The 27,290-nt window shown below is 38.7% G+C and overlaps 1 protein-coding gene across 5 annotated transcripts in view; it reads left to right on the top strand.

The window, feature by feature from the left end:
• BICD1 (BICD cargo adaptor 1) overlaps positions 1–26,342 on the top strand; it is a 166,510-nt gene extending 140,168 nt beyond the window's left edge. The window contains exons 7-10 of one of the 5 annotated variants that reach the window (XM_084206519.1): positions 2,644–2,961; positions 3,932–4,122; positions 17,698–17,773; positions 23,427–23,653. In XM_084206519.1, the coding sequence (XP_084062645.1) occupies positions 2,644–2,961; positions 3,932–4,122; positions 17,698–17,773; positions 23,427–23,514 (673 nt within the window). In that variant the 3' untranslated portion in view covers positions 23,515–23,653. Of the gene's footprint in view, positions 1–2,643; positions 3,199–3,931; positions 4,123–17,697; positions 17,774–23,426 lie in introns of those variants that run through there. The other 4 variants (XM_084206518.1, XM_084206516.1, XM_084206517.1 and 1 more) reach the window with 4 other exon arrangements.
• Positions 26,343–27,290: the final 948 nt, after the last annotated feature.

The raw sequence follows: 27,290 nt of genomic DNA, 5'->3' as shown, positions 1-27,290 counted from the left end.
ACCTAACTTTTGCTGTCACTGTTTGAACCCTCCTGAAACACCCATCCAGAGCCCTGGAGTATCCTGGCGCCCTGCAATGGTCTCTGCCGTGCCAGAAGTCATCTTCCCTAGGAGCTCTTTGCCTTTTTCTCTTAGGAGATCCTTAACCTTTTTCTTCCATCTGTGAGACTTGATGAATGTTTATCAAATGTGTGGGTGAAGGGCAATATAGATGTGTGCAATGCTTTTTTATTTTTTAATTGGAAACACTTCTCCTTTTATCCCACACTTGCACGTGGCTGGGACTATCTCAGTGAAGTGAAATGCTATGGCTGCAGGCAGTCGTTACCTCCCACTACACAGAATAACCTTCTCTGCTGCAAAATTCCAGGAGATCTGAAGCTGTTAATTCAGCAGTTTGTAAAGTTAATTGAGGCCTTTACTTGCATGATTTAGGTTTAACCTTTCTTTTAAACATTCTCAAAAAAAAAAAAAAAAAGGCGGGCTTGCTCTTATCGGGACACTTCTAGGAGGGACATGAGGACATGTAATTAATCAGAACAGCTGGAAAATATATTCATGAGATTGGTGTTGTCTCAAGTATGAGACCAGCTAATAGAATCTAGTATATGCAGATTTCTCAAGAGAGCTTGATGTAGTTTATAACATGTTCATCTAAGACTGCATTAGTAATATCCACCTTCATGGCACATATTTCTTAACTGTTCCATTGGGATGTTTTACAAATCAGATGTGCAAATACCAAAACCACCTTCTAATGCCTGAGAAAAATCAGTCTTTTCCCAAACCCAAAACTGATGTATTGGCATATTAATGGAAGGCAATTCAAGGCAATTCATTCCTCTAGTGGCAGTGTGCCACAGGTGTTGCTGCAGTTGTTACATCTAAAAATTTTCAACAGGAAACATATTTGGGAACAAATAAGGTCTCCTGGACAAAGAAGAAGTCAGGAGAGAATTAAGGACAAGGATACAAGCCCCATCTGGTTACAAGAATGAGGCTTTAAAACTCTGGTAACATAGACATAAAAGTAAATTAATTTGAAATAGGAATTAGTATAATATTCAGAATGCTGATTTCATGTCTCTGTCAGGGAAACTGACTTAAGCATCAACATATGTCTCACAGCTTGGAGCAGAAATAGGTGTGCAAATTGGCTTTCAGCCAACTGGCATTTCATAAGTACCTCTTTTCCTCAAGGCTTGGGTAGCAACAATCATGCTTACTAAGGTCCTGTAGAAGAAAGATAATACTGAAACTGTAGATGAAGCTGTATCTGACACAGTAATTTTGCTTGCAGTGCCTGAATTGTTCAAAAGGATAGTGCTATATATATATATATATATATATATATATGTATATATAAGTATTTGTGTGTGAAGAATAACTAAGTACACATTTTCAAGTATACTTTGTTTCTGTTTCCCAAGGGGAAGATTAAAGTTTCAAAGAAATTACTTTTATCCCTCAGTTCAGTTCACAAAAATTCAAGGGTTTATTGCATCACACATTTTGATAAGGAAGACTAAAATAGTTTTCTGTGCTTGCTTTCTGTAAGTGATACTGATAAAATTACATCCTCATCCATTACACAATTGCAATTACACAGCAAAGCTACTTAGATTCCCCCAGATCTTGTGGGAAGGAGATCTGGTGAAAGCTGCATCATTCAACATGAAAAATCCTTGGGTGTTTCCACAAATGTCTGATGGTCAGGCAGTGCTGCTGTCTGTGAAGCATCTCACTGCTGGGATACATTTATTTTTATTGCTCTTGGTTCTTACTGATTAGATGGTCTATTGCTGTCAAAGTGAAGCTATTTCACTTCACAAAGTGTTTTAAGACAATTTTGAAATGCCTTGCTTTTCCTGTTAACTTTGGGAAGTTTTGCTAAAAGCAAAAATAAATTGACCTTGGTCTTAAATCGAACAAAATCATGAGAAGGGTGGTTTTAGTTCTCAGAGATCTAAAGCAAATGAAAAGATTATTTTTCATGCGGGTAAAAAAGGCTGAGGATTAAAAAGGAGTAGCGATGAACACACCTCCAAGAGATTCAACAGTAAATGTGAAATATCTTCCAGGTGTGGGATTTCCTAATAGTATCCTTTTAATCAATGGTAACTAATGTCAGTCATGGTAATAAGTGGTTAACAAGGGTAAATAACAGAAGGTTTCCCATTTCACAAAATCTGATGTGTCAAGTGTTCAAACTACTTGCAGTCTTTTTTGTAATACTCTCTTAAAGTGGGTATTACTGCCTGTGAAAAATAGTATTTTCTAATTGGTAGCATTATTATCCAGTTACTTACTGGTAGAAGCAGCACCCAAAATTGTTATTTGTGGTCTGAACTGGAAATAATCCCATACCTTCCCTCCAAATGCTTTTTATCTGCATCAGAAACATCTTACACTGTCATAGGCTATGTGAATATAGGCACAGGTTGCATTGCTGAATGGGAAGTGTTGATGTTCAGATCCTTGATTCGGAGAGCAACAGAAGAATTCAGGCTGCCTGCTGCCAGGATTGGGGGCAGCAAAAGCTGAGATCTGAGTCTGGCTCTGTAACAGAAGTCTGGGAACGTGCTCACTGGTAGAGCTGGTTCTTGGGCCGCTTCCCCAGATGTCTGCCCTGTGTCTCTGCAGGTGTGATGAGTACGTCACACAGCTGGATGAGATGCAGAGGCAGCTGGCGGCTGCGGAGGATGAGAAGAAGACCCTGAACTCTCTGCTGCGCATGGCTATCCAGCAAAAGCTTGCCCTGACCCAGCGACTGGAGGATTTAGAGTTCGACCACGAGCAGTCGCGCCGCAGCAAAGGCAAGCTGGGAAAGAGCAAGATCGGCAGCCCTAAAGTAAGTGAGGAGGCATCAGCCACCGTGCCAAGCATAGACACTTTCCTCCTGCATAGTCAGGGCCCACAGCAACCAAACTTACTGGTCAGCAGTGGCACTCAGAGGAAAAGGTATGCATGCAGTGATCTTTACAGTACAGTGCAGTAGCCAGACTTGCATTAAAGTCGTTCACTGAATTATAAACATAATGATTCCTTTTTTTACTTTTATTTTTTTCTTTCCGTCCTTTGACTGGGGAGAAGGAGGCGGGGAGGATATGAGTATGAAATTCAAAGCCTGGCAACATGTGGTTCTGATCCACCTACTCACTGTTATTTCCTCCTTCTGAATGCAGTGTTTTGAATTCTATTCTGTCAGTGTCTCGGTGCATTTTGTATGTCTTTAATATTAAGTGTGAATGTATTTTCTTTAACAAGTTTTCTTTAAGTTTTCCCTATGGTTTTCCGTAATGAGCATCTGAAATAAAAGAAGGATTGTGCTCTATGAGCATTTTAGTGCTTAACATGAAAGAAGATGAATTTCTTTGTTAAGCTCTGGTGCTCACTTGTTCTTTATCAGTGTTAAAAGAATATGGATGTGTTCACTCAGATCAATTTTTCTACATTGGAGCAAGAAACCTTTTCAAAGAGATGGCTGCCATTCATAACCTAATGCAAATATTTTGCTGTTCAAGCAGTGAGCTCATGTCTTGTGCCTGACCTTGCCAAAACTCTCTAGGTGTGGGCATCTCCATGGTTTTGAAGATGAAGAGGACTCTGTAGAAAAGTCCTAGATGATCATCCCCTTTTCTTGTATGCTCTAATCACAATGCAAAACCAAGAGAACAATCAGGGAATCTTGTATAAGCTGACTTGAGGATGCTGAGATACAACCCAACCTCATGTCCTCCTTCCCTGAGGTGAAGGAGGATTTCCAATGCAGGCAGGGTGTCCTGCTCTGGAAATGACATGTGGCGTCAACTATAGTTGATTTTTACCTGTTAAGCAACTTAAGATGATATTGTCATTCGTGAGGCTTTGAAAGGTAATTAAAGTAAAACTCTTTTGTTTCCATATGTATTTTTCTTGGATCTCCTGCAAGACTATTCTCACCTTCCCTTTGTGATCAGAGCCATCCCAGGACTTCAGGGACCTACCTCCAGAAATTATTAAGAGCCCCCCCTCATCCCGCCTCCACAGAATCATATCTTCTGAGGGGCCCCCCTTCCATGAGTGAATTCATCCATGGGCACCGTCTCAGCAAGGAAAAAAGGTTAACCGTGGCCATACCAGGTAAACATTTTTTCCTTGGGTGCATGTGGTGCTGAGTGGTTAGCAGAGCAGGGGACCCTCCCAGCACTGCAGATGCAATTTAATTTGGGCACTTTCTTGAAAAGCAAAATGTCTCCTCCTGTGTCACGGGTGGCAGGAGATGACATTCTGCCGGCAGCGGCCCAAACTGGTTTCAGATGCAGTGTGGAAAGTCCTGCTGTGGTATGGTGGGTGCAGTGCCACTGGCATCCACAGAGGCTGCACCCCTGTGCCTGGGTGGAGCTTAGCCTGGTGGTGGCATCGGTAGTCCCCCTGGAAGACGCAAATCCCACGGAATAGAGGAGTCAGATGTGTGAGGGCCAGCGAGGGAGCGGCTGGCGGCGTGCAGGAGCCTCCACAGCACCCCTCTTCTCACCCTGGAGCATCCAGTCAGGTTTTTCCAAAGGATGGTGTTCAACTCACAGAAGGCTTATTTTATACAAATTGAGTCATGAAATTAATCTGTGCAGGAAGGTTTTGCTCTTAATTTCCTGCCAAAATGTAGCATCTGCTTCAAATGAGGCATAGAAAGAAAATGCAAACTGGGATGACATTTCAAAGGTGTGATAGCTTTCTTCTCCTGAAAGAACAGCTAATAATTTTTTAATCTTCTGCACCTAAGCAGGACCTTTAGCCTTTAACTGGGCACAGTCTTGTCTGGTGGTAATTTTGTTAATTCTTTGTTTTATAATGTGTTATACACAAAAAGCATAAGTAGAAAATATGAAAGCTTAAACCCATAAAAATAGTTTCTGCTCGAGTAAATGTTTATTCTGGGAAGCTGAGCAGTACCCTGTAGTAGGTTATATTTCTCACCTAGTGCCATCAGTGTCAGAGCTGCCTTTGAGTACTGCCATGCAAGTAACACCCACTCAGAGGACAAGTGTAAAACTGCAGAGAGTCTAAACAAGACATTCTCCTACGGTGTGTTGCAGTAAATAAATCAAAGAGCTGAGTTTTTTCTCCTGAGGAGAAAAACGTGGGAGTGGGGGGAAAGAAGCATCTGATATCTCATGGAGCATCACAGATGCATGGACAACAGACTGAGAAACGCTGACACAGGCTTTTTGTCCAGTAACAGAGACCAAAGGATGAAGCAGCCTGAATGGTAGAATTGTCCAGAAAATTGTTTGTCTGGAGTATTACCTGTCACTTTAGGTACATCTCTACATATTTAAAGTGTAAGAGTCTTGAGACAGGGTCACTGATTGATGTTACAGTTGTCCTTATGAATCTGCAACAATCTCAGCTTTCTGAATGCATTTGTCAGAATTTTATATCATCACATGCCGTAGTCTCAGCCTGTGAAACTGACAGGTCCAAACCTGAGATTTTTCTGAGCATTCAGATTCCAGTGTTGGCAGGACAAGGTTAGTACCAAGTTCAGGATTAAGCAGGGAATTATTCATTATTGTTTTTACCAGTTTCTGGAAGATTTCTTACTGTTGTTAACAGATGAAAGGAATGATGCACCAAGTAGGATTTTTTCGCCATCTGTCTAATTATCTGTTTTCTGAAAGTAAGGAACATGAAGAATGTTATTCTGCTGCTTTTATTGAGAATGCTTAAAAGCCTTGTCTCACAAAGAGCTTCTGTTCTCAGACGATTTTTGCAGTCAAGCAAGGCAGCAAAAAGTGTAGCAACCCACACCTGCTGCTTCATCAGAGAGGGTGCAAAAAAGTAGCGTACAAACTCAGACACTGTGGAGCAAAGTGTAGCTTGGCTTGAGGCTGAGTCCCCAGGAGCAGAGTGAGAAATAATCAAACCTACATTAAACAGAAACGTGTTTTGTTCTTTTAAATTTGTGAATTATTTCCTTCACAAGAATTTTTCACCTGTGTGATGTGAGAGCTTCCCTGTCCTTTCATGAGCTTCCAGGGATATGAGGACTGGGAAGCTTTAACTGGCAATGTGTTTGGTTGGAGATGGAGACCAAGAGCCAAAATACCTGAAGTTGGTGGCAGGACAAACAGGACAGGTTCCTCTGCTCCTCTGCCCCATGAGCCCCGTGCAGTAGCAAGCTGTGCCTTTGTTTCTCTTGCTCCTTCTTCTGGATTTGGTGCTTGGCACAAGAGGCTGCCTTTGCTTAGACTGCTGCTGGATACCTGGAGAGGGAAAGCTGGACTGCTTTTGGCAGCCTTCTTCAGAGGAAGACCAGCTGAATTGAAGACCTCTTAAGCAAGAGATTGTCATGTCCTGCTCCATTTCCACTTGAATGCTTTCGGCTTTAGATCAGCATACAGGTACCTCTGACACAAAGCTGAAACAGCACGACTTGATCTGGGCTTTCTAATTGAACTAATGGCTTTTAACTGCCCACAGGGCTAAAAATACCACTCAGTGCTTTTCCAAAGTATCATATTCTGTTTCTCTGAGGTAATGGCATGCATTTAACTTTGTTGTTTGTTTCTTCTTTGCTTCTGTTCTGCTGACATGTATTTTTACTCTTTCAAGTCTTTGTTCTTCTGATAACAGCCAGTATGTGCCCAGCACAATTCCAACCCACCTTTGGATGTCTTTGTATTTGTTTTCCTAACTACATTAAAAAGTGAAGGCATATAGAAAACCTGGTGCTAGGTTTGGCAGTGTGTAACACTGAAAAATGACATTTCCTTTGCAGTTGTGTTCAAACTCCTAGAAAATGAAGTCACTAGGTGCCTCTTAATATACCACAGTCCCAAATACAAAATATGGTTTTCTCAAGGTTCTTTCCTCTTCAAGGAAAGAACAAGACTAAAAAGATCTCCTGTAGTATCTGCCTCGACAGCACTCTTTTCTCTGTCAGATACTTTGGAATGGCAGTTCCAAAAGCTGAATATAAAGTTCTGCTATTTTAGCTTGAAAATAAATAAGATCCTTATGTAGAAGATGTACCTGAAGTAAAAGGTTTCCCAACAGGTTTTGAGAAGGACAGTTACCAATGGCTGCAGTTCCTACTCAGGGTCAACAACAAACCACCTGAGAATCTCCTTTGTTGGAGCACTCTCCAAACAAAATGTGGTGGATGCTTCTTTCCCCTGTTGTTTATGCTGAGTATTTAAAATCCCACACAGGAAAACACTATAAAAAGTAAAGTATTTCATATTTTGAAGGAATACAGTTAATGAGATCATAATGAGCAATCCTTCCTTTTAGAGAAATCTGTATGGTCATATCTATTTAATCACAATAGAAAAAGGAATGTAGCAGCCTTAATTGTTACACAGTTCCCTCAAATTCCAAGCCCAGCTGAGGTTTCAGATATTTGTTAGACTCAAGCCAGGATAGACACATGGATTTCAACAGAACTATGGTAGTTTGCTATGGTCAAAATTTTGTATTTTTGTAGGTTTAGATTAATTATTCTTCCTTGTTACAAACCATTTCATAAAATGCCTCTTCTAAAAACCCCTTAAAAAAACCCAGAAAAGAACAACTTTGCAAAATTACGTGGTTTTATAGGGTCACTCATTTCTGAAAGCACATTAAACCTGAAAGCACGCTTGCTTTTCAGCTGTCTTTCAAGAGTGATTTACAGCCTGGCATTTAATTCCCACAAGAAGAGACTGATGTGGAAGATAAAGACAGCAACAAAGAATGCCACATAATAGTATAGCAACTGCTCAGGCACTGAGCTCACCACCTACCATACATAATTAAGAGTATATAATAGTTACTCTTACTGAAATAATAATCTAAGATTAATTTCTGACATAGCTCTGTACTCACAGCAAATCAAATATGAATCACAATATAATACAAATAACTAGCTCTTGTTTCTTGGTTTGCATTCTTACCATGAAATTTAACTTCATTTGTAAAAACTCTATCCCAATGGCAATTCCTAGAGTGTCACCAAGAACTAAGTTACAGCATCTGTAGGTGGAAAGTATTTTTTAAATCTAACAAGGAAAATGAAAATAAAAAATCTTAATGACCCAAATGTTGAGGCCCTAGGAAGTCTTGTAATGAAATCTTTACGTTGGAGCTCAAGGGAAATTGCTTAAGAGTTGTCTTTGCTACTTGCCTTTACACTGAGAGTGGTTTAAAATGTGAAGAATAGGTAAGAAACCTGGGAATGCATTGATCTGTTTGATGGAGCACAAACACAATTTAACACAACAAGGAGCAGAGGGTCTTCTGAGTAGGGTGGTACTTAGTGTTATAGGAAATTAAGGGCTATTGATTGGCCACGTGAGGCATTGAGTAACCCCTCTTGGCTCAAGGGATGAGGAATACACTCTCATGCTATTTTAAGATATTTGTTCTTTCTGGATTTTGAGCTGCTCTTTTAAAGTGCAGTGTTTTAGGTGTGATTTCCAAAATATTCTATAAAAGATTATTCTTTGTGTAAGAAGTTCATGTTCCTTCTGTATTTTTCTTTAAATAACCTAAAAGTGGAACTTGGCACGTTGGGCAAGATTGTTGGTTTTGCCTCTGCTTCTTGCTTCATCTTGTTTAAGTAATGTGAAGATATGGGAAATCCTCTTCAAAAGGTGTGTTGTGAGTAGAAGCTCCCTTTCCCTCCCCTGCTGGATGCAGGGGTTGGGAAAATGGGCAGAGATTTTCAGGCTGACATCTCTCTGCAGAGAGGAGGCTGTCTGGAGAGGTGTGCCTGTGTAAAGGTCAGAGAAATACATTTTTGATAGCAGGTTTGTATCTGCTTTCCTTGAGTGATAAAAAGGGTTTACAGTCAAGGTCTTTAGCTGTGTACATTTTTTGTTTGCTTAGGAATATTTTACCAAAAACAGTTTCAGCTTTGCTTTTGAGCTGAAGTACCAATGAAAGTGCCTCACAGAATTCTAAGCCTTGCTGCTGTAGGCATTGCTCCGATATCTCAACTTTGCTTTTTATTGCATGTCTCAATTTTGAAACAGCAGGACTGTCAGAAATCTGAACACAGAAAGCACAGCTTCTTTTATAAATGGTTGTGGAGGAAGTCCTTTGAGGAACACTGTCAGCTCAGAAATGAATTTTGCCAGGGGGGTGCTTTGTAGATTTTTGTGATTGCTCCGGTCACACAGGAGGAGTTTTAAATATTCCTTACTTCTCTTTTGAGAATGAATTTTATAGACTGATGAAGAGTCTATAAAATTCAACATGAATTAGGATCTAGATTAAAGAATCAACATCATTAGGATCTAGATACTCCTTTCTGTGCTGATTTTAAGTCAGATAATTTTATACAAATCTTTTAAGAATGTGGGTTTTTCTGTACATTAAATGAAAGAGTTTATTCTTGAAAAGCAGAACAGGTGGTTAATGAAGCCACTACTATTATATTAAATATGCAGCCATATAATACTTACCTGGTCAGGCTGGTCTATTCTGAATTGTTCTCTCAGGAAAGTTTGATTTCCTTCATCCAAGCAATCCAAAGCATGGAAGTTCTTCAGACCCATTATTTTTTTAACAAACCCACAGCTTTATTCTGATAACACAAATTTAGTCTGAGTACAAATTGCCCTTTGCTTCATTAGAGGTCCATGGACGATTCTCCTAAGAAAGTTTGTTGTATTTTTATCTACTGGGTATGTGCTTGTGTTGATGATGATCCTGTACCTGCAAGATGTCTCTGAGCTTGTGCAATCAGACAGGCCACTGACTGTTGTGAGACTCATGCAATATTGGTTTAATCTGTCTCTGCTCTTCATGAAAAATGGATTTTATCTGTTTTTTTAAATAGGTTTTTTAAAAAGTCACGTGTAAGGGATTTTTTTTTAAACCTGAATATGATGCTCCTCACAAAAGGGATAATTCAATCATTTCTTACTTATTATCTATGTTCTCTTTTTTTGTTCTGCATTGTCCTATTTTCTGTGGGTTCTGTAAACATGCCATATTTGTGTCTGTGTGTGTTCATTGTTTGATGAGCAGTGTCAGTGCATATATACAGATCCATGTATATATCTTCCTGCTCTCAGGGCCATGTCCTGCATCAGATATGCTCATTTAGCTCAGCTTAATGAGCAGTGCATTTTTATGCCACTTCAAGCATGGTGTGTTGTCCCTGTGGAGGCCATTTTGAATTTGAGGAACAGTGTCCTTGCCAAGGACATTGGTTGGCTGTAACTGATGAAGAATTCAGCTGGCTAAATGTACTTTTACCTCTTGGTGCCACTGTGAACAGGACCTTTTCACTCTGTGCTTTTTCTCTCTTGCATTTAGCTTTCCAGTTGCCACTGATGAGACCAAACCCATACATTTCATGCTGATCAATATAATTTAGCTACTTCAATATGATTTAGCTATTATGGCATGAATTCACTGCAGTTCTACAAGCTTAGGTTTTTTTTAATTTATGTTTTTTCACTTTATAAAGAAAGCAATCCTGAAATGAAATCTGTTTTTCATAGGAGCCCTAATTTGTTTGATAAGACATTAAATAATAATAATAAAAAAAGACTGCAGTGAAATCCATGCCTTACTGCTGTATATTTTCATTGACAGGTTATTGACATTTCTCTCTCTCTCTAAGCTATGACATCATTGCTGTACGGAATGGTTTCCATTAGCATCATTTGTTGAAGTTCTCCAGTGAAGTCTTATTTAGACTTCTGTTTGGTTTTTTTGTCTAGCTAAACAAATACACAGATGACACATCAAATCTTTAAGGCATTTACCAGATATTTTTTTGCTTTCTCTGAAAATTTTAGGCTTTGGAATCCAGTCCTACCAATTAACTAAAATAGAGATTGAAATATCCTTACAATGTTGGTGACAAAAGTCATCTGTCTCTATCTTCTTTTATGACAAGGTTTGAAGTGGTTTCATGACTTGCTGATTTTTGCCATCAAATACACAGGAATATTCAATATTGTGCCTTTTGCCTCATAAATTAGGCAAAAGGGAAGTGAGTCTCTATTTAAATTAGACATGCTGACATTTTAGCTCTCTAATAGAGCAGCTCCTTGGGATGTTGTGGTGTTTGGAGGAAGCTCACAGCAATTCTTTAAACTAGACTAGTGTCCTTGATTGTAAGTATCTCCCTGTCTGCATTTTTTAGGGGTATAAGAACCTTAAAATCTTATAAGGTTATCTTGTCTTATCTTATGTTATTTTTTCCAAAGCCTACTAAAGTTACTGTTCCCACTGACTTCGAACTTTGAATGAGGCCCTTCTTTATCCATATACTAGTGCAAGTATTTTTGCTCTGGATGATTTTGTGACCTGAGATGTATCCCTATGTTTCCATGGTAAACAACAAGATTGAAATGTGATGATTTATGTAATTTTAAGACCTTTCCTTTTCTCTTTTGAAATGTTTAAAATGTGTGTCTTTTAGTAAGTGTTTCATGAATCATCAGACCTTTCTAAATGTGCTTTTTATGAACTGTATGTGAAAGAAAGGAACTGAAGATATATTTTTCAGCTTATGCCATTTCCATTTCTGCTGTTTTACTAACCCATTATTTAGCTTCTCAGTAGATTTAATGAGGAATTATTTAAAGCATTCACAGAAACCATTTGAGAAATAACATAAGCACGTCGTGATATAGAAAGTGTGAAAAAGGCTACAGAGCTGACAAGAAACCTCTTAATGTTCTGAGCCTGTAACTGGAGAAAAATACATTTCACTAATTTTATTAACAATGAGGTATTATTTCTTTTTTAAAAGCTATTCTTAATATGAGCTACAGGAAAAGGCAAGGCTAGGATATGGCTTTATCACTATGCTTTGAGCTAGCAGGCACACTACCACTGAAACAAGTGAACTGATGGGAGAACAGCTCACTAGATTTGGGATAATTCAGGTCTAAAAAGAAAATACAGGTGAAGTCAGGCAGAATAAGGAAATGAAGGGTAAAAGCACTCCATATAGCATAGCTGCTGTATAGATGAAAGAACTCACTAGGACATAGCCAAGAAACCTGACATGTTCTGGAAAGCCCCTGAATCAGTGACCTACTAAGCCAGGGCTGTCTGTGCTGTGTGCCAGGCAGGGCCTGAAGTTGTTAGTGATGCTCCATGAGTCTGCCTGTGGGAATCACCAAGACAGAGAGCATTTCCTTAAATGCCAGAAGAAAATAGCAGTTAAACTTTCCACCTGCTCTTCCTCTTGAAAGTATTTCACAGCAAGTCCTCTGTTGGGTTAACTTTGCCTGACCTTGTGCTAAAGTGGTCAGAGGAGGAGCAGAAGGAGAGTCTGTGTCAGGAGTTTGGACATTCTTGAGCCTGCTTTGCAAGAAAAAGAAGATGGACATGGGGAGATGACAGGAGATGAAGATTTTGTATGCATCCTACTGCATCTTAGGGCAATGTATAGATATTGGTAGTTAATGGGAGCTCAGCCTGCTCATATCTCCTATTCTTCAAATAGTTTTTAAGAAGACTAAGAAATAAGTAGTGGAATAATTAATTGTTGTTGCAACTTCTCGAATTAAAAGCAATCTAAGATATTAAGTTTCCTGAACAGCAAGCTTAAGATGTGTACTTGCACCTCTCAACACAGGAATTTCATAGTAGATTATCTTCACCATGAAGAAAGCACTTGGTTGACCCATTTCTCTATCTCCAAGCAGTGATCCATTATTGAGTTTAATGGAACCAAGGTAGAATTGAGACAGTGGGAAATCACACATCATGTGGGTGCTGGAAAGTGTGCAGGAGCTAAGCAGCACCTGGTGAACTTGAGCTGGCTGCCAGTGTGCAGCAGTGCCAGGATGGGGCTGGCCCTCATGGAGTGCTAGAATGGCTCTGCACAATGGCCAGTCCTCCTGCCCTGCTCCTTTGGCTCACAGGACAAGCTGAGTCAGTCCTGCTCTGAGCAGGCTGGAGTGAGTGAGGCCAGCCAGGCTCCAGATGGAGCCCCAGTGGCTGCTCCACCAGAGCCCTCTCCTTCCAGGGCAGCCTGCAGAAACATGGAGCTGTGTTTTCAGCTGACAGACTGATCTGCTGGGGCTGTGTGTAGGGCAGAGGTAACTGTGTTATTTACAGACTCAAACTGACCCTGGAAGCAGGAGAAGGGAGACTCTCTTCTAATCTTTGACCTGTGCCATTGTTTGTGGCTTTTTCTGAAGGTAAGTCACAGCTGTCCTCTCACCAGCTGTTTTTTGTGATAACTATTGCCTCAAAGTTCCTCTTGGCCTTGAGGAAGGTCAAAGTTTTCTTGGCATTCATTAGAAAAAATGAAGATGAATTATAAGTGAAAACAGCTGTCAAATAATTGTATAAACTTATGTCCTTGTCACTCCTGTATATAAACAGTTTGAGGACTTTTCTCATCCTGTCAGATTGCAGCTTGAAAGCATCTCTAGAAATCTCAGCAAGGAGGGCAAGCATCTTAGTACCCTCTGCCCCATTCTTCTTGACATCTCACATTTGTCTTTTGGTTTGGAAATTTTCCTTGTTTCTCACCTTTGAGCAGAGAGGATTGATTTATTGTCTTTGTAGGTCTTGCTCTGTGATGTGACACATTTTTACATCTGCACAACTACAAGGCTGCTGATCTGTTCTTTGCCCAGTGCTTTCAACTCATGCTATTACCCCTTCATTCTTTCCCATTAAATTGACATTTCAGGGATGAAAACAATTTATTAATGGAGACAGCTTCTCTTTGCAAGTAGATTTTCAATAACAGCTTCCTAGACATGTTATCAAATTCCTCAGACTTGGTGGAGCAAGTTTAATTGACATTGGGTAGCCTAACACAAAGTCAGCCTGAAAACTTTTACTTAGGAAAGAAGGAGTTTCTGTTGGCCTGAAGTGATCAGTGGGATGCTAGGAAAGGTTTGTTTTAACAGACTGAAAAAGCATCGGTCTCACATTTGGTCATAAACATTTATTGACAGATTTTCATTTATCAAGAACAGATTTTTCCCAATGTTTTCATATCAGAAATGCAAAATAGGTAACAGTACCTGTTGACTGGTTTACTGTTTAGCTCTCAATTTTACCCTTTCAGATAAAAGAGGGGAAAAAATTTCATTGATTAACTGAACAAAATGCAGTTAAAATCTTGGGATTCTGAGTAGTCTTGCTGTCTGAGAGCACTGTAGAGATTAGGAATTTACTGAGAGTCAGAATGTGCTGAAATGTTCATTGCAGTGTGCTGGGTCCTGAGCAGGTGGGACTGGAAATGCTTGCATGTAGATTTTTCACTGAGGACATTGCTGATGTCAACAGAAGGCAAGCCCATCTCAGACACAAATAACCCAATAAAGCAGACCTGTGTTGGTTAGAGTCACCCAGTTCACAGACTGCAGGGCAGAGCACATCTTGTGACACCAGGGAAACGTGTTGTTTTTGTGGCTGAGCCAAAGGGAAGCACAGGAAAATACTCTCTTTTTGGTGAGATTTGCTCTCAGCAGATAATTTATAGCAGCACATTCAGTGCTCATGTGAGCAGATGTAATTTCTCTGAGCCTGTTTTTTTTTTTTTTTTAAATGCTCTTACATCAGGAGCTGATTAGCCTGATTAGGACTAGGCATTAGATTCCAAAGGAAAATCAGCAGTGGCTAATCTGTGAGAGAGGAAATCTCTGAGCCCTTTACATCATCTTTGTACAAGTGGCTAAAATGTCAGGAACTGAAAAATTGAAACAGGACTAACATATAGCACAAGTCAAAGCTCACATTTCCAATAGAGCCAGGGGATAGGTGTTGTTGGATAATGTCCCAAGACTCTGCAGGCACAGGTCCTGCTGAATTCAGTGAAAACTGGCATGTGAATTTCTGTGTACAATAGCTCCTCTTTGCCATCTCTGGTTGAAATGAGCACTAAAATGAATTTGTTTGTTATAGGTTCATGGAATTGTAAAAGGACTTGAGATCAGCTAACTCATCCCCTGCTCCAAAGTGGGTTATTTCCTAACAGCAAGTGAAGATGATGGGGAAACAAGATTGTCTGTATTTAATAACTTTATTGATGATTTTCTTGGTGGTAGTGTCAGAAGACACAGCAAAAAGTGTAATCTGTGTCTGTACCCCAAGTACCTTCTACATAAATGACAGACTGTCCTTTCACTCTGTGCCTTGACTGACAGGCCCTGATATTTGAAAAGTACAAGTAACAGGGTTCTTTCAATGTGATTTAAAAAATTATTTTTACATTTTTTTAGTAAAAATGAACATGTCTTTCTTACCTTGTCTTTATGGGATGTGACATTAGAATTAGTAAAGACTTTTTTGAGACTTTTAACCTTCAGCAGAGTATTTCAGAAAGAAACAAACATTCACTTAATACAGGCAGGAATTCCTTAGTAGAAAGAAGTCATTTTATGATTGTCATGACATTACAGAAGGGTGTTATAAATCCTCCAAAATATTTAAAAGGATTAAATATAGAAGGAATAAAGTTAGCTCTTGCACAGCTACTTGGACATAAGTAGATAAGAAACTCCTTTGAATTTGAAATGTGTCTATGTAAGCCATATGCATTCTGCTTAGCTCTTTCCTAGCATAATCCTCAGAAACTTCACTCCTGGAGGATGTGGGAGGACGATTCAGTCATCTTAAGACATGTGGATCACTAGATCTGGTCCTGATGTGAACGTGAGCCGGATTGCAAGAGCTTTGCTGATGCCAGCTAGAATAGTGTTTCACACAAAGTCAAGGGAGTATGCTCACTGAAATAGTTATTACCCAGCTTGCATAATCCTCCCAGAACCTGGCTCACTATTCAAGCATTCTGCCAAATGTAGCAGATCAAGATGCATCATAAAATATTTGCACCATGTTTGAGATATTAGAACAGGATCATAAATCAGGCATTTGTGTTGCTCTGGAAAAGCCTGTCAGAACAATTTCTTCTGTATTAGTGAAACCTTTCTGCACCTTTTCATCACACAGCATGCTATTCTGTATATCTTTCCTCACTGATGACCTTGTATGCCCTGTAAGGCATGACTTTACTTTGGACTTCTGCAAACTGTTTTAGAATAAAGCATTAATTAGATTTTTTTTGCCATCATTTTCTGTCTGCAGTTAGCCTGATCTGTCTGTTCCTCAGACACCTCTTATTTTAATTGAGCTTTGTGCTGAAATGACAGACCCTTCTATTCATGACTCAAATTTCATTGCCAACTCTTGCACTCCTCTGCTAAAAGATGCAGTGAGGACTATAGTGACAATCCTGGTAAATGAGAGTGCCAGAGTATTCTTTCTTACTCCATTTCTGCTGTTGTACACAATGGTGCCAGCACAAACTCTGCACTTATTTTTCTAGAAAATAGGTCCAAGCCCTTCTTCTCTGTGCTGGAGCAGGAAGAAACCAGTGATTTGGGTACACTTGCTTCTTACCCACTGGAGGTCAGCACAGATCTTCACAGGAGCTAGGGAGGGGCCCTGTGGGCTGGTGTGGAAGGGAAATGTTATAACAGTGGATATGACGCTCAGTGTGCTATGAAGATGTGTTGCTCTGCAGTACCTCACGTCATCTCAGCACTCTTGACAGCAAATTACTTGCATGTTCTTCCACTGATTGAGGCAAAGAATAGAAGGGGGTTTTGAAACACATCTGCATTGTAAAGAGGAATGAATATTGGCATTGAGCTTTAAGTAGCAACCAATTGAAAAAATCAAATTCTTTCCAAGTATGTGGAGTTCCCTTGTCTTGCTTTTCAGGTTTAGGGGAGAATAACCCTGTTCCATCAAACAGGTTGAAAATCAGGTTGAAGCAGGCAGGAAGGATCATAGGTCTGCAAGTCCTACTGGAAACAAAAAATAATCTCCAGTAATTTTTCATAGGGTCAGAATTTCACCCATAGATTCAAACGTTTGAAAAGATCCTGATGTCTCTGTTGTGTGACAATCTGAATCACACAGACAGTGGAATGAAAGGCCAGAATGCTGCAGGGAAAAAGAGCAAATCTTGAGATCTGGAAATCTCAGTAAAGACTACTGACTTAGAAAGCAGGGTTGCTTTGTTCAACTACTTCCATGAAGTCCCACAAGTATTATCCAGTCTAAAGCTGTCTTCATATTTTGAATGTCACAGGAAAACATAGCAATAAAGGATTATTTGGATTTACTGTTGTTTAATAAATTAAGAACCATAATACAGCTTTGCAAGCGATTAATATGGCTACTTCTTTGACAGGAAATTGAAAACAGTGAAACTGACTGTATCAACTTCTCCCTTTTTTCTACAAAAAATCCCCAATCTCACAAGCATTGTTCAGGAATCGAAAATACTTTCTTACATCTCTTTCTTGTATGTTGTAATGAGATGACATAATTTTTTTTATATGGATATAAGTTTTGGATAAATTTTGAGTAGCTTTAATGATACTTTTCATATTGGATGTGAGCAAAACAAGATGATGAGCAGAAGAATGAGAAGTACAAGGTTTAAACCCAGATCCTCAATACAGCCTGTTACTGCTGTCTGCTTAAACAAAAATTTGTCAGTGCTAAGGGAAAACAAACAAAAATGTTTCCAGTGCTTCTTCTGAAAAGGAGAAAAAGGCAACAGCCAATGTCGCTGCTATCAGAAAAAAGGTGTTTCTGTCAGATAAGGCACCAAGAGCACATTCCTCACTAAATCTCTCCCTGAGATGCCTAGCCTGTGTAGTGCTGTTACTAACCCTTGCTCTGTAATCTCTCTGTATATATGTCTAATTTATCAGTTTCTTGTAGATTGTCAGCAGCCTGCTGCCTCCATACCGCCACACGGCTCACAACTAGCCAGGGGGCCAGATTGCCAGACTGTCAGGTAAACTCCACTAACTCTCCTCTCTTTGCACAGAGCTGCATGCATGCCTGCCACCCCCCTCCTCCTCCTCCACCTCAGACAAAAGCTCTTCACTTTTTCTCTAACAGCAAACCTTTAACAGCTTGAGGAACAGTGGTCATTTCTGCAGTGACAGTACCAACATGAGTCACAGCATTCATGCACTTGCTTCCCTGTAAAAATATGGAAAAAATGCCAAGCTGGATCTTGCAGCCCTCATTTGATATTTTCATGCAGTTTCTCAATGATGCTAAAGTAGTAATGAATTTATTTTGTTGCCAAAAAGATTTACTTAAATGGGGGACTTTTAATTTCAGGGGTAGGTGCAGGCTTCTCTTTTGTAAGGTGGATTTTAAAGGCATTTGTGGGATTTTAGCAGACACTTCTAAGTTCTCCCTGACTTGGAAACTCAGACCCAAGGCAATCAGTTTATAATCTTGTTTATAAAAGTAAACTCCTGGTGTCCTTGCTTATAGGGGGTGCAAAGGCCACATCTTGCTTCTGGGATGGCTGCGTTAATGAAGGCACAACCCCAAACCTAAGCAAAGCAAAAGGACATTACAATAATTTTATCTGTTCATGGCACATTCTGTGCTAATATTCACTTATGTCTATGCTCTCATTTGAAATAATTTACATTGTTTTTAGGCCTTTGCCTGAACTGAAGTTAAAGCCTCTCTTTTATTGCCTACAAAGTGGAAGTACTATTATCTTCTGCACTATGTAAGAGCAATATGAAAATATCACTGAGAAGTTGGTGTAAACTCATTTTAACTGGAAACTATAATTTACTGATTTGCACTTTGGAGTTTTACAGCTCACTGAAAAAAATTACAAGTTACATTTAAAATCCTTAATATGCCAGTAAAATGATGCTGCTGTATTTTAGGTGTTAAAGCAATTTGAGATTAGCAATTGGTGCTTTGGAAACATGGATGGTTAATATCAACAAGTCTTATTTTAACTCTATTTAATTTAATTAAAGGCTATTCTGTTCCTTCCAGAGCTACCCTCCTAGTGATGAATATGCTCAAATACCATCCCTCTCTAAATGTGAACCAGCAATTGCTTCTGTAATTTTAAAATATCTTCTCAGAAATCTGCAAAGATTACCTTGTTCTGATAATTTAAAATATGGTTAATATTTGAAAAACTTCAGATCAATCATCTTACAAACAGCACACATCTTACACACTTAGCTGAAAAATTGACTTTCAGGTGACTATAGTTTTTTACCAATACATTTGTACTCGTCTGGTGAAGTCAAACCAACACTGATTTTGATATATTCACACTGCTGCCTTGCTTGTCTCAGCAACATCACCTGCCCAGCTCTGTAAAGCAGTGAAGCATAACAACAGATTTAATGCAAGTCAGCATGATGACATAAATTGTTGAGTTGTTTAAATAAAGTAATTGGAATCTGGAATAAAATTTGAGGGCATTAAAGACCAATTAGAATGACTGAGGTTTGGATTTTCTAAATGCAGCAAAGAAGGAAGCCAGGAGCTTGTTCCACCATTTCTTGTCCTCTAACTGTCCCCGAAGTCACCCATTTTAAGAGAGACCTGTGCTTGTTTTTTAAAGTCTTCAACACAATTCTTGCAGTAATGTGACCTCTGAGTGGCATTTCACCCAGGACTAAACAAGAGCTGGTTAAGGCTTGTGCTTCACACAAGATGTTTTCCACATCCTGCAATGTCTAATTGTATTCAAACCAGGTAAAACACCTGACCATAGCACAGGTAGATTGACAGAGAGCTTTCCCTCATTCATAGCTATACTATGGTTTTTAAGGGGGACTTTATAACTCTGGCATCTTTAGTAATTGTGATTACAGTACACAGGCTTTGGTAAATCTCACTAGTAAGCAAGGCAGTTTCAAGCCAATTGAGACTCCAGATTGGAGATCTGTGAGAACTTTCCTTAAGAGATTTTTTTTTTAATTAAACTGATGCAACAGTGCACAAAAGTCTCACTCTGCCTTCCATGCATCACCTCAGTTTCTAGTTCTAGGGATATGGGGCAAGCAACCAAATCCAGGCCTGCCCTGACAATTACTGGATGCTGTTCCCCCTTCCCAGCACCTGTCTGATGGACTATATTGGACAAGACTAAAATATTGCCATTATATTTAAAAGAGCATGCCCGTGTTTGGATTGTATTCAGGTTTCTGTTGAATGCACTGAAAACCTAATTTTCATTATCAGAGGCCAAAACTCTAGGCCCAAATTATCTAGTAATAAAAAAAACCAAACCACAACTCCCCAGTACCTCAAATTAAATTAATATTGCCTTTTAATATGAAATAATGCTTTTATTTATATAAAGTAGGAAATAAATTTTTAAAAGGATAAAACATGCAACTTGACACATGCAAAATTTCTGCATTTTGAAAATATAATTGGCCTGTTTATATTTTCCTTTGCTGATTTGTTACAGTTTCAATCAATGCCAGACAATGTTGCATAGGAATGACATCTCTAAGCCAGAACAGGCTACTTACAAACACTGAAGGGCTTTGCACACCATTTTCCAGTTAATTTTAGAAATATGTGATTAGTATTTTGAGTGCCAGGGAAAAAAATAAAAAACAAAAAGAATTGCACAGACTTTATTCATCAGTTGAATGAATACATCCCCAAATGATATCAGCATTTAAAGAGATGTTCACGAAAATTCTGTAAAAACCAAATGTTTTTAAAACTACACATATCCCATTGGGTGAATGTAACAATGTTCTTCCTTATTCTCTATTTATAGTCAAAAACTAAAGTTCTTCCATGTCTCTGTCTTGCTTTGTGTTATTAATCTGCCCTGCCATCCTCTGCTGTCTTTGACTGCCAGTGTGTCTGATAGCTCAGCTCCAGGACCTGCTGCCACCAGCACCTCTACTGCCATAAAAAGCACATTGAATGCCACGTGTCTCTTGCTGATTCTGATGTATTTTTAGTTTATGTACTGCTACAGCAATCTGCATTAATGAACTGGATGAATTGTGTTTCTGAAGAGAGGAAGGTATAACAGCAGAGTTTTAGAAAAAGATTTGAATCTATTGGAGCTGCAGGTGATGTGGTTATATATGCTGCTATAAAGGTGCCTGATAGCCTTGACATTTTTTTTTCTCTTCCTAGTGCCTTTAATATTTATGATTGGTTAGAAAGGAGATAGCGAGACAAATTTTTCTATTTCTTCTGTGCACAAAGTGTGCTTGTATTTCAAAGTAAGAAGCAATGCAGAATTACCAGGAAAAGAAAATTAATATAACCCCAAGCACAGTGCTTAGAATTACTAATCTGAGCATAGCCTGGGAAGTCTGTGGTACGGCTTCTACAGTCATGGCTGGCTTTGTACTGAAGGTCATGCCATAAAGTTATTATGGTTGTTTATATTTGTGTAGAGGAGAATCTTATGTGTCTCAAGGAGGTTCTTTCAGGCCACTGATGCTGTACATAACTAGTTGCAACTACAGCCATTTCCTCATCACCAGTCCTCTCCCTTGGAGCATGAGCATCTTTTGTTGCTTATTTTTAAAGTTAGAAAGGAAGCCCCAAAAGACAAACACATCTCTGCTAACGAGCAAGGAATGTGTGTGTTGAGTTTCTGTTCCTCTCTGGCAATTATAGGAGTCCTGTTTGAAAAGAAACAAGGCAGCAAGGGAGAAGAGTAAGTCAGTCTTCGCAGAGTTGTGCAATCACCTCCTTGTTTGTCTTCCCCAAATGGGAGGTTAACATTCTAATTCAGTTTTCTGTCTGAAGGAATTAAAGCTAGTGCTTCTCCTAAACCTATCTTGAAAACTTAGGAGATGCTGAAGCCAGGAGCTGGCCCTTGATGAGTGGATAAGTTTGAGAGTAAATACAGAGTTTTTGGGTCAATCTGCAGTCACTCCTGACACAGTCATTGGTGTGGAGCAGGTAAAGGTCTCAACAAGATCTCTCTGTGGATGCTGTATCTGCATCTGCACGGGGCAGAATATGACAGAAGGAAAGGATGGATATAGCCATGGAAAGAATTACTTCTTCTGAGGGGTCATAGTCCATAACACTACACACTTTGGGACTGAACTGTTAGACAGCTGAGCCTAAAACAAAGCTTGTGGGATCCTGAGCTTCTCTAGCCCTCTCACCACCCATTTTACAATCAGAAAACTCATCTTCAGGAGCATTACTGGGAAACAGGATCTAACTTAAAATATGCAATTTTGTGATCTTCAAATAAGCCCAGAGGTGCAAGGACTGTAGCTCCTGTAGAATTGGGTATTTGTGGCCAAAGCCTCACAGATTGTCTGATTTGAAAATATGGACATTGCCATCAAGTTAATTAATGGTGGTGGTGCACACTTCTTTCTTTCTTCAGTCAAACACAATGTCATCTCTTTGTTTCCTTAAGTAAATGCTGTATGTGGAAACTAAAGACATTTTCAGTACTGCTGGCATTTCCAGTAGCATTTTTCCAAACACCTCTGGCATTTCAAATTGATTCATTTCCAGCAATAGGCTAATTGCATTCCTTCAGCCAGAACTCCAATAGTCTGTGCTGCAGAGATAATATGTAAAAGCACAGTTTCTAAAGGAGGAAAATAGAAAAGGCAAATTCTCTTGAAGACAGAGACATAAATGATGGTGCTTTATCATACATCACAGTGTTGAGCTTGGAAAAACTTCAACGCTGTAGAACATTTGAAGCATTAGGGGAAAAAACTCTTCCCAGACACATTAAAGAACTGGGGGTTTTGGTATTTTTCTCCTCTTTTTCCTTTTCCTTCTCTTAATAAACAAAATTTTCTTGCATTTAGTTTTGGTATCTTGTTTTTCTACAGCTCTGCACCAAGAAGTGGGGTGTGGTTGTGTTAGCTGCCCCTTTTCTTTGTTGCTACTCCAGCCCCTGTAAGGATGGTTCAAATCTCTCTTCACTGTGTGCCAGTGAGTGCTATAAATGCACTCTAGACAGGTGAATTAATAGGTGAATGCTGTTATCAGACAAATTGTACATGAAAAACAGTCAAATTACAGAAATATATGACAGCATGAAAAGGATTTTAACAGCACAAAACCCTGAAGAAAAAGAAACATAAGAAATCCCCACACTTCAGGAGGGTAAATTACATAATATGTAATGGTTAAGGGGTCTGATGAAGAAGGCTACACTGTATTTGTACAAATTAACTAGTAAATAGGTCAAATTCAGTAAGACATCACATTTTCACAGAGCTATGAAACCTGATTTCCAGCCTGGCACTGTCCTTCATTTCAAAAAGTGGATCAGCTGCATATAGAAAATCTTTAATACTCATGTAAAGATGGCACCTGCATCTTGTCCTTCAAGTTTGCTCTCCCATTTCACAGATGCATTTTTTTTCTCCACACAGTCTTTGTCATCCCAGCATGCAAACAGCAATTGTGTACAGGAATTGTGAAGTGGGATATCTGGTCCACCTCACAAGCACATCCAGGTCTCATTGACTTGCTGTGCACTGAGAGTTTTCTGTATGTATACTGTGTGTCTGAGGATATGGATTTAGAGATGAGGCTTCACCCCCTTTTAAAGTTCATTTCCAGCCCTGTACTATTTACATACTTGTAAAAAGTTTGCCTTGTATTTTAAGCACTTTTTCTCTTTTCTTTTTGATTTTCAGTCCTAATGCTCTTCCAGAAGAGCAGCCACATTCCAGCTCTCAGTGTGCCCCTCTCAACTGTCTCTCTAAGCCTCCTCCTTATCCCTAATCTTCATATGCAACGTAAGAGAAAATGCAAACAGAGTGAAGCTCATGCAACAAAGGTTGGGGTTGTTCCCGGCAAGTGGGTGGACAATCCTGCCTTGTTGCTCCATTGGCAAGTCTGGATTCATATCCCCTGCTCTGGCAACTGAGGGAAGGTTGAGAAGAAGAACACAAAGCACAGAGCCCAACCTATCAAGAAGACTTTTTATGGTTCCTCTGATTGTACTCAAACTGTGCTATCACAACTGAAGTGTAGTGAAATTTAACATCTCAACAAAAATGTTCCTCCCAGCTGCTTGGCTTTACCTCTGAAACGATGAGAGACTTAAGCCAATGTTAAAAAAATATGTTACAAAAATCCTACCCTCACATCCTCTAAGTTCAGCCATAGGAACCAGTTCAAATTTCTTTTTGTCTTCAAGGGTGTGATATTTATTTCTTACTTTATTTGCACCAGAATTTTGTGTTTATAAAATACAGTCTTTTTTTTTTTTTGTGAGAGTTGTATTTAACTAATATTATTTTTTAAATCCAAGCAGAAATAGCTTCAGTGAAGAATGACTGTGTTAATATTAAAAAAAAGGCTTGTTGCATTGGCCAGCATATGGCCAATTTTTATTGCACAAAAATGTTGGAAATGGGTTGAATTGGAATGTTAACAATGACTGTATATTTTGCTGCTGCACTGATATTGTTTATGCACTTGTTTTTTTTTAATTCCTATTACACTAGCTTCTGGTTTTGTTCTAGCTCTTCACTGAAAGATAATTATTAAGCCTAAGAAGGAGATGAAAGGATAATGTACTGATTTGTTTTCAGTTGTTTGCTTGCATTGTAATTATTCCTCTCGCATCATGAATTGGTGCTGTTTTTTGGGATTACTTTCTATTTGGTATCTGAGAAAGAAAATCTAAAATAAGTAAAATGCTGTGTGCTAATTGAGAACATTCTTTCCTCCCACTCCCATATTCAGGATCCTAGCTCGAGGCCTTACCAGGAAAGGCTAGTTTGAGTGGGGAAGTCGTGTGCGTTTCGTGTGAAGTATTCTGTGGAGAAAGAGCTCCTGCAGGTAGGGTTGATGGTGTGGATCAAAGTCAGCAGGACTTTACTGTAGTGCATTTTTTCCTTGCCAAAAATCAACAGACACAGAACCTTAGCTCATGTCAGTTTATGACAAATACTCAGGTGATCAACACTACGCAGACTCTATCGCAACAGTGCACAGTGTTCCTAGTTAAAGATTCTTTCCTAGAAAAGCTGAGTAAGCCTGTTTTTTTCTTCAAAGCAGTGAGTTTCAGAACAAAATCAAGTATAGAGGAATTTATTTTGCACAGTACCTGGCAGCAAGGGAAGTGGCTAAACAGAGGGTTCAGCATCTGTGGGTTTCCCATCTGGTCATCAGCTGGAAAAACAAGTCTGCCATGCTGCTTACTTGTTGGTAACTAGCAGGCTCCTTGTTTTGTTAGGTGGCCTTAATTTATTTACAGAAGAGAGGCTTGGATACTTCCACATGTCTTTATTTCTTCTCTGCAGCACATGTTTGACCAACAAGTGGGAAACACAGTACAGCCTAAAGTACAGGGCAGCTGGGGAAAAAAAATTGCTGCAGGTGTGGCTGGAACAATTCTTTCAAATTCTGCCTGAATCTGAGAAAATGAAGTCAGTGTTTTTAGTAACAGTGCTTACCAAATGTTACAATACAGAAAACATCAGCAGAGGAAAGAATCAGTGACCACTCAGTGTGCCTAACAAATCATTATTACCATAGTACCAAGAACAAAGGTGCTGTAAATAGAAATATTTTATGTCATCAACAACGTCTGTCGTGTAACCTTGGCAAAGCAGCTGAGCTCTAGTAACAAAACACTCAAGAGATAGAGAAAATAGGAACAAACTGATCCCCAGTCCTGATCAGATCAAACAGATAACACTTGGCAGTGTTTTGACTTCTGTTTCCATAGGGTTCATGTGGTTCTTCTCATATACCTTTACATCACTATTCAGTATCATGATTAAACTGCCTGTTGTCTTGTCATAGAAAGATCAAGTGAAACTTGTTCAGCTCCATCATGATGTCTGACACTGAGTTTAGCTGCTATTTTGATTTTTTAAAAAATCCCCACAGTATTTTGTCCGAGGTAAATTCAGCTTTCAAAAAGCATCTCCAGATTCCTGACCTTGTCTGACTGGTGTAAGAATATCTGTGTCCAACAAAGACAGCTACTATATATTGTTAATAAGAGAAGGAGTTTGCATAGCACTTTGAATGCAGTTACCACTGACTGCACTTGGAATAGTTTTTCCTATTTTCGTATCCAAATCAAAGGCATTTTCCTAAACTTTAGTTAAGCAGTAGTTCAGTGAAATACATTTCCTTTCTATATAGATACAAATTTATTGGGGAAAAAAAAATGGTATCACTACAGTTTAGAAACATATGCATGTCCATGTGGATCAAGAGTTATGAAAGAACATCCAGTGGTATAGAAGTTGTGGCCCTGTTTTATAGAAAGAAATGTTTTTATTCTCTTAAGTTTTAAATTTTTAATTCCTAAGTTTTCAAGTTACATTTTTATATATATGTAAAATGTAATTGTTGGAAATGGGAGAGAACTAGAAACAAATCAACTTTGATGTACAAATGGTTGTAGTTATTGCATTGTAACTTTAAAAACTCTGTAGGTCCCTGGGACAAATTTTGTCAGTTAACCAGTATAAAATAAAATAAAATACATACCTTGAACTTAAGATGGAAACCTCTTCTTTGTTATATATTGATTGATAATATAAAACTTTGTGAAAGATTTTGTAGGAAATATTTACATGCAGACAAAACCAGAAACAAAACCTGGGGTTTTTTAAGGGTTGCAAAATACTACATTTTGCCCATTTAAAATTAATTCATGTTGTGTTGATATCTATTCTGATTTTTAAAGATTAAGAAAAATGATACATATATTTGTAATGGTTGAGTATACTTAGAAACAGTACTATGTGTTCTACTCAATAAGGAGGCAATTAAATCCTGCTCTGACTTTTGTGTCTGAAACACAGCTTTTGTTCTCTATGATAGCCTTGAAATTTCTTTGGATTTGAAATAGCCTACTCAAAATAGGGTCTTTTAGGTCAAAACAGGAGCATTTTGCTTTGGGTTTTATTTTCTGATGTAGTGAAAAATTATTCCTTGTTCAGTGAAATGATCTGCTTGTGGAAATCCAGTTTATAGGAAATGTGTGAAAAAAGAAGAAAATAAAGGAAATTAAAAAAAACAGTTACAAAAGGAGAAAAAGATGAAAAATAAATTGTAAAATGTAATAGGATGGCAAAATATATCTTCTATCAGTCAGAACATATATGGATGTTTTAAAGAAAGAAGACATAACTGTTTTTCATGCTAATTGTATAGAATTTTCTGCCTTGTAAATGGGAGCAGTAGTGATATTCTTTCTGATTGATCTGGTTGACAGGTTGGCATCTCTGTGCTTTCTCTATCCACATTTTTCACAGTAAATTAATGTAAACATAGCTGTACAGCAGAGTTCATAGAATGAAACTGTAATTAACGCTGCAAGTTTTAATGCCAAGTGGATTTTCAGTTTGTTTTTTATTTTAAAAGCAATGACAAAGTTGTTTAAGCCATTTACCATATTAATGTGTGTACATAAAGGAGATTATGTTATGAAATATAACCTCACTTATGAAATATGACCTCAGCTATGAAGGCTGCTCACCATAATTATCTTGGAATTACTTAAGTAAGCTGTTAGTAAAATCTGACCC

The sequence above is a fragment of the Fringilla coelebs genome (genome assembly GCF_963513975.1).
Source record: "Fringilla coelebs genome assembly, chromosome: 5".
NCBI classification, from domain to species: domain Eukaryota; kingdom Metazoa; phylum Chordata; class Aves; order Passeriformes; family Fringillidae; genus Fringilla; species Fringilla coelebs.
Note: the sequence above shows the minus strand (reverse complement) of the source record. Positions and strands in the feature narration are given on the sequence as shown.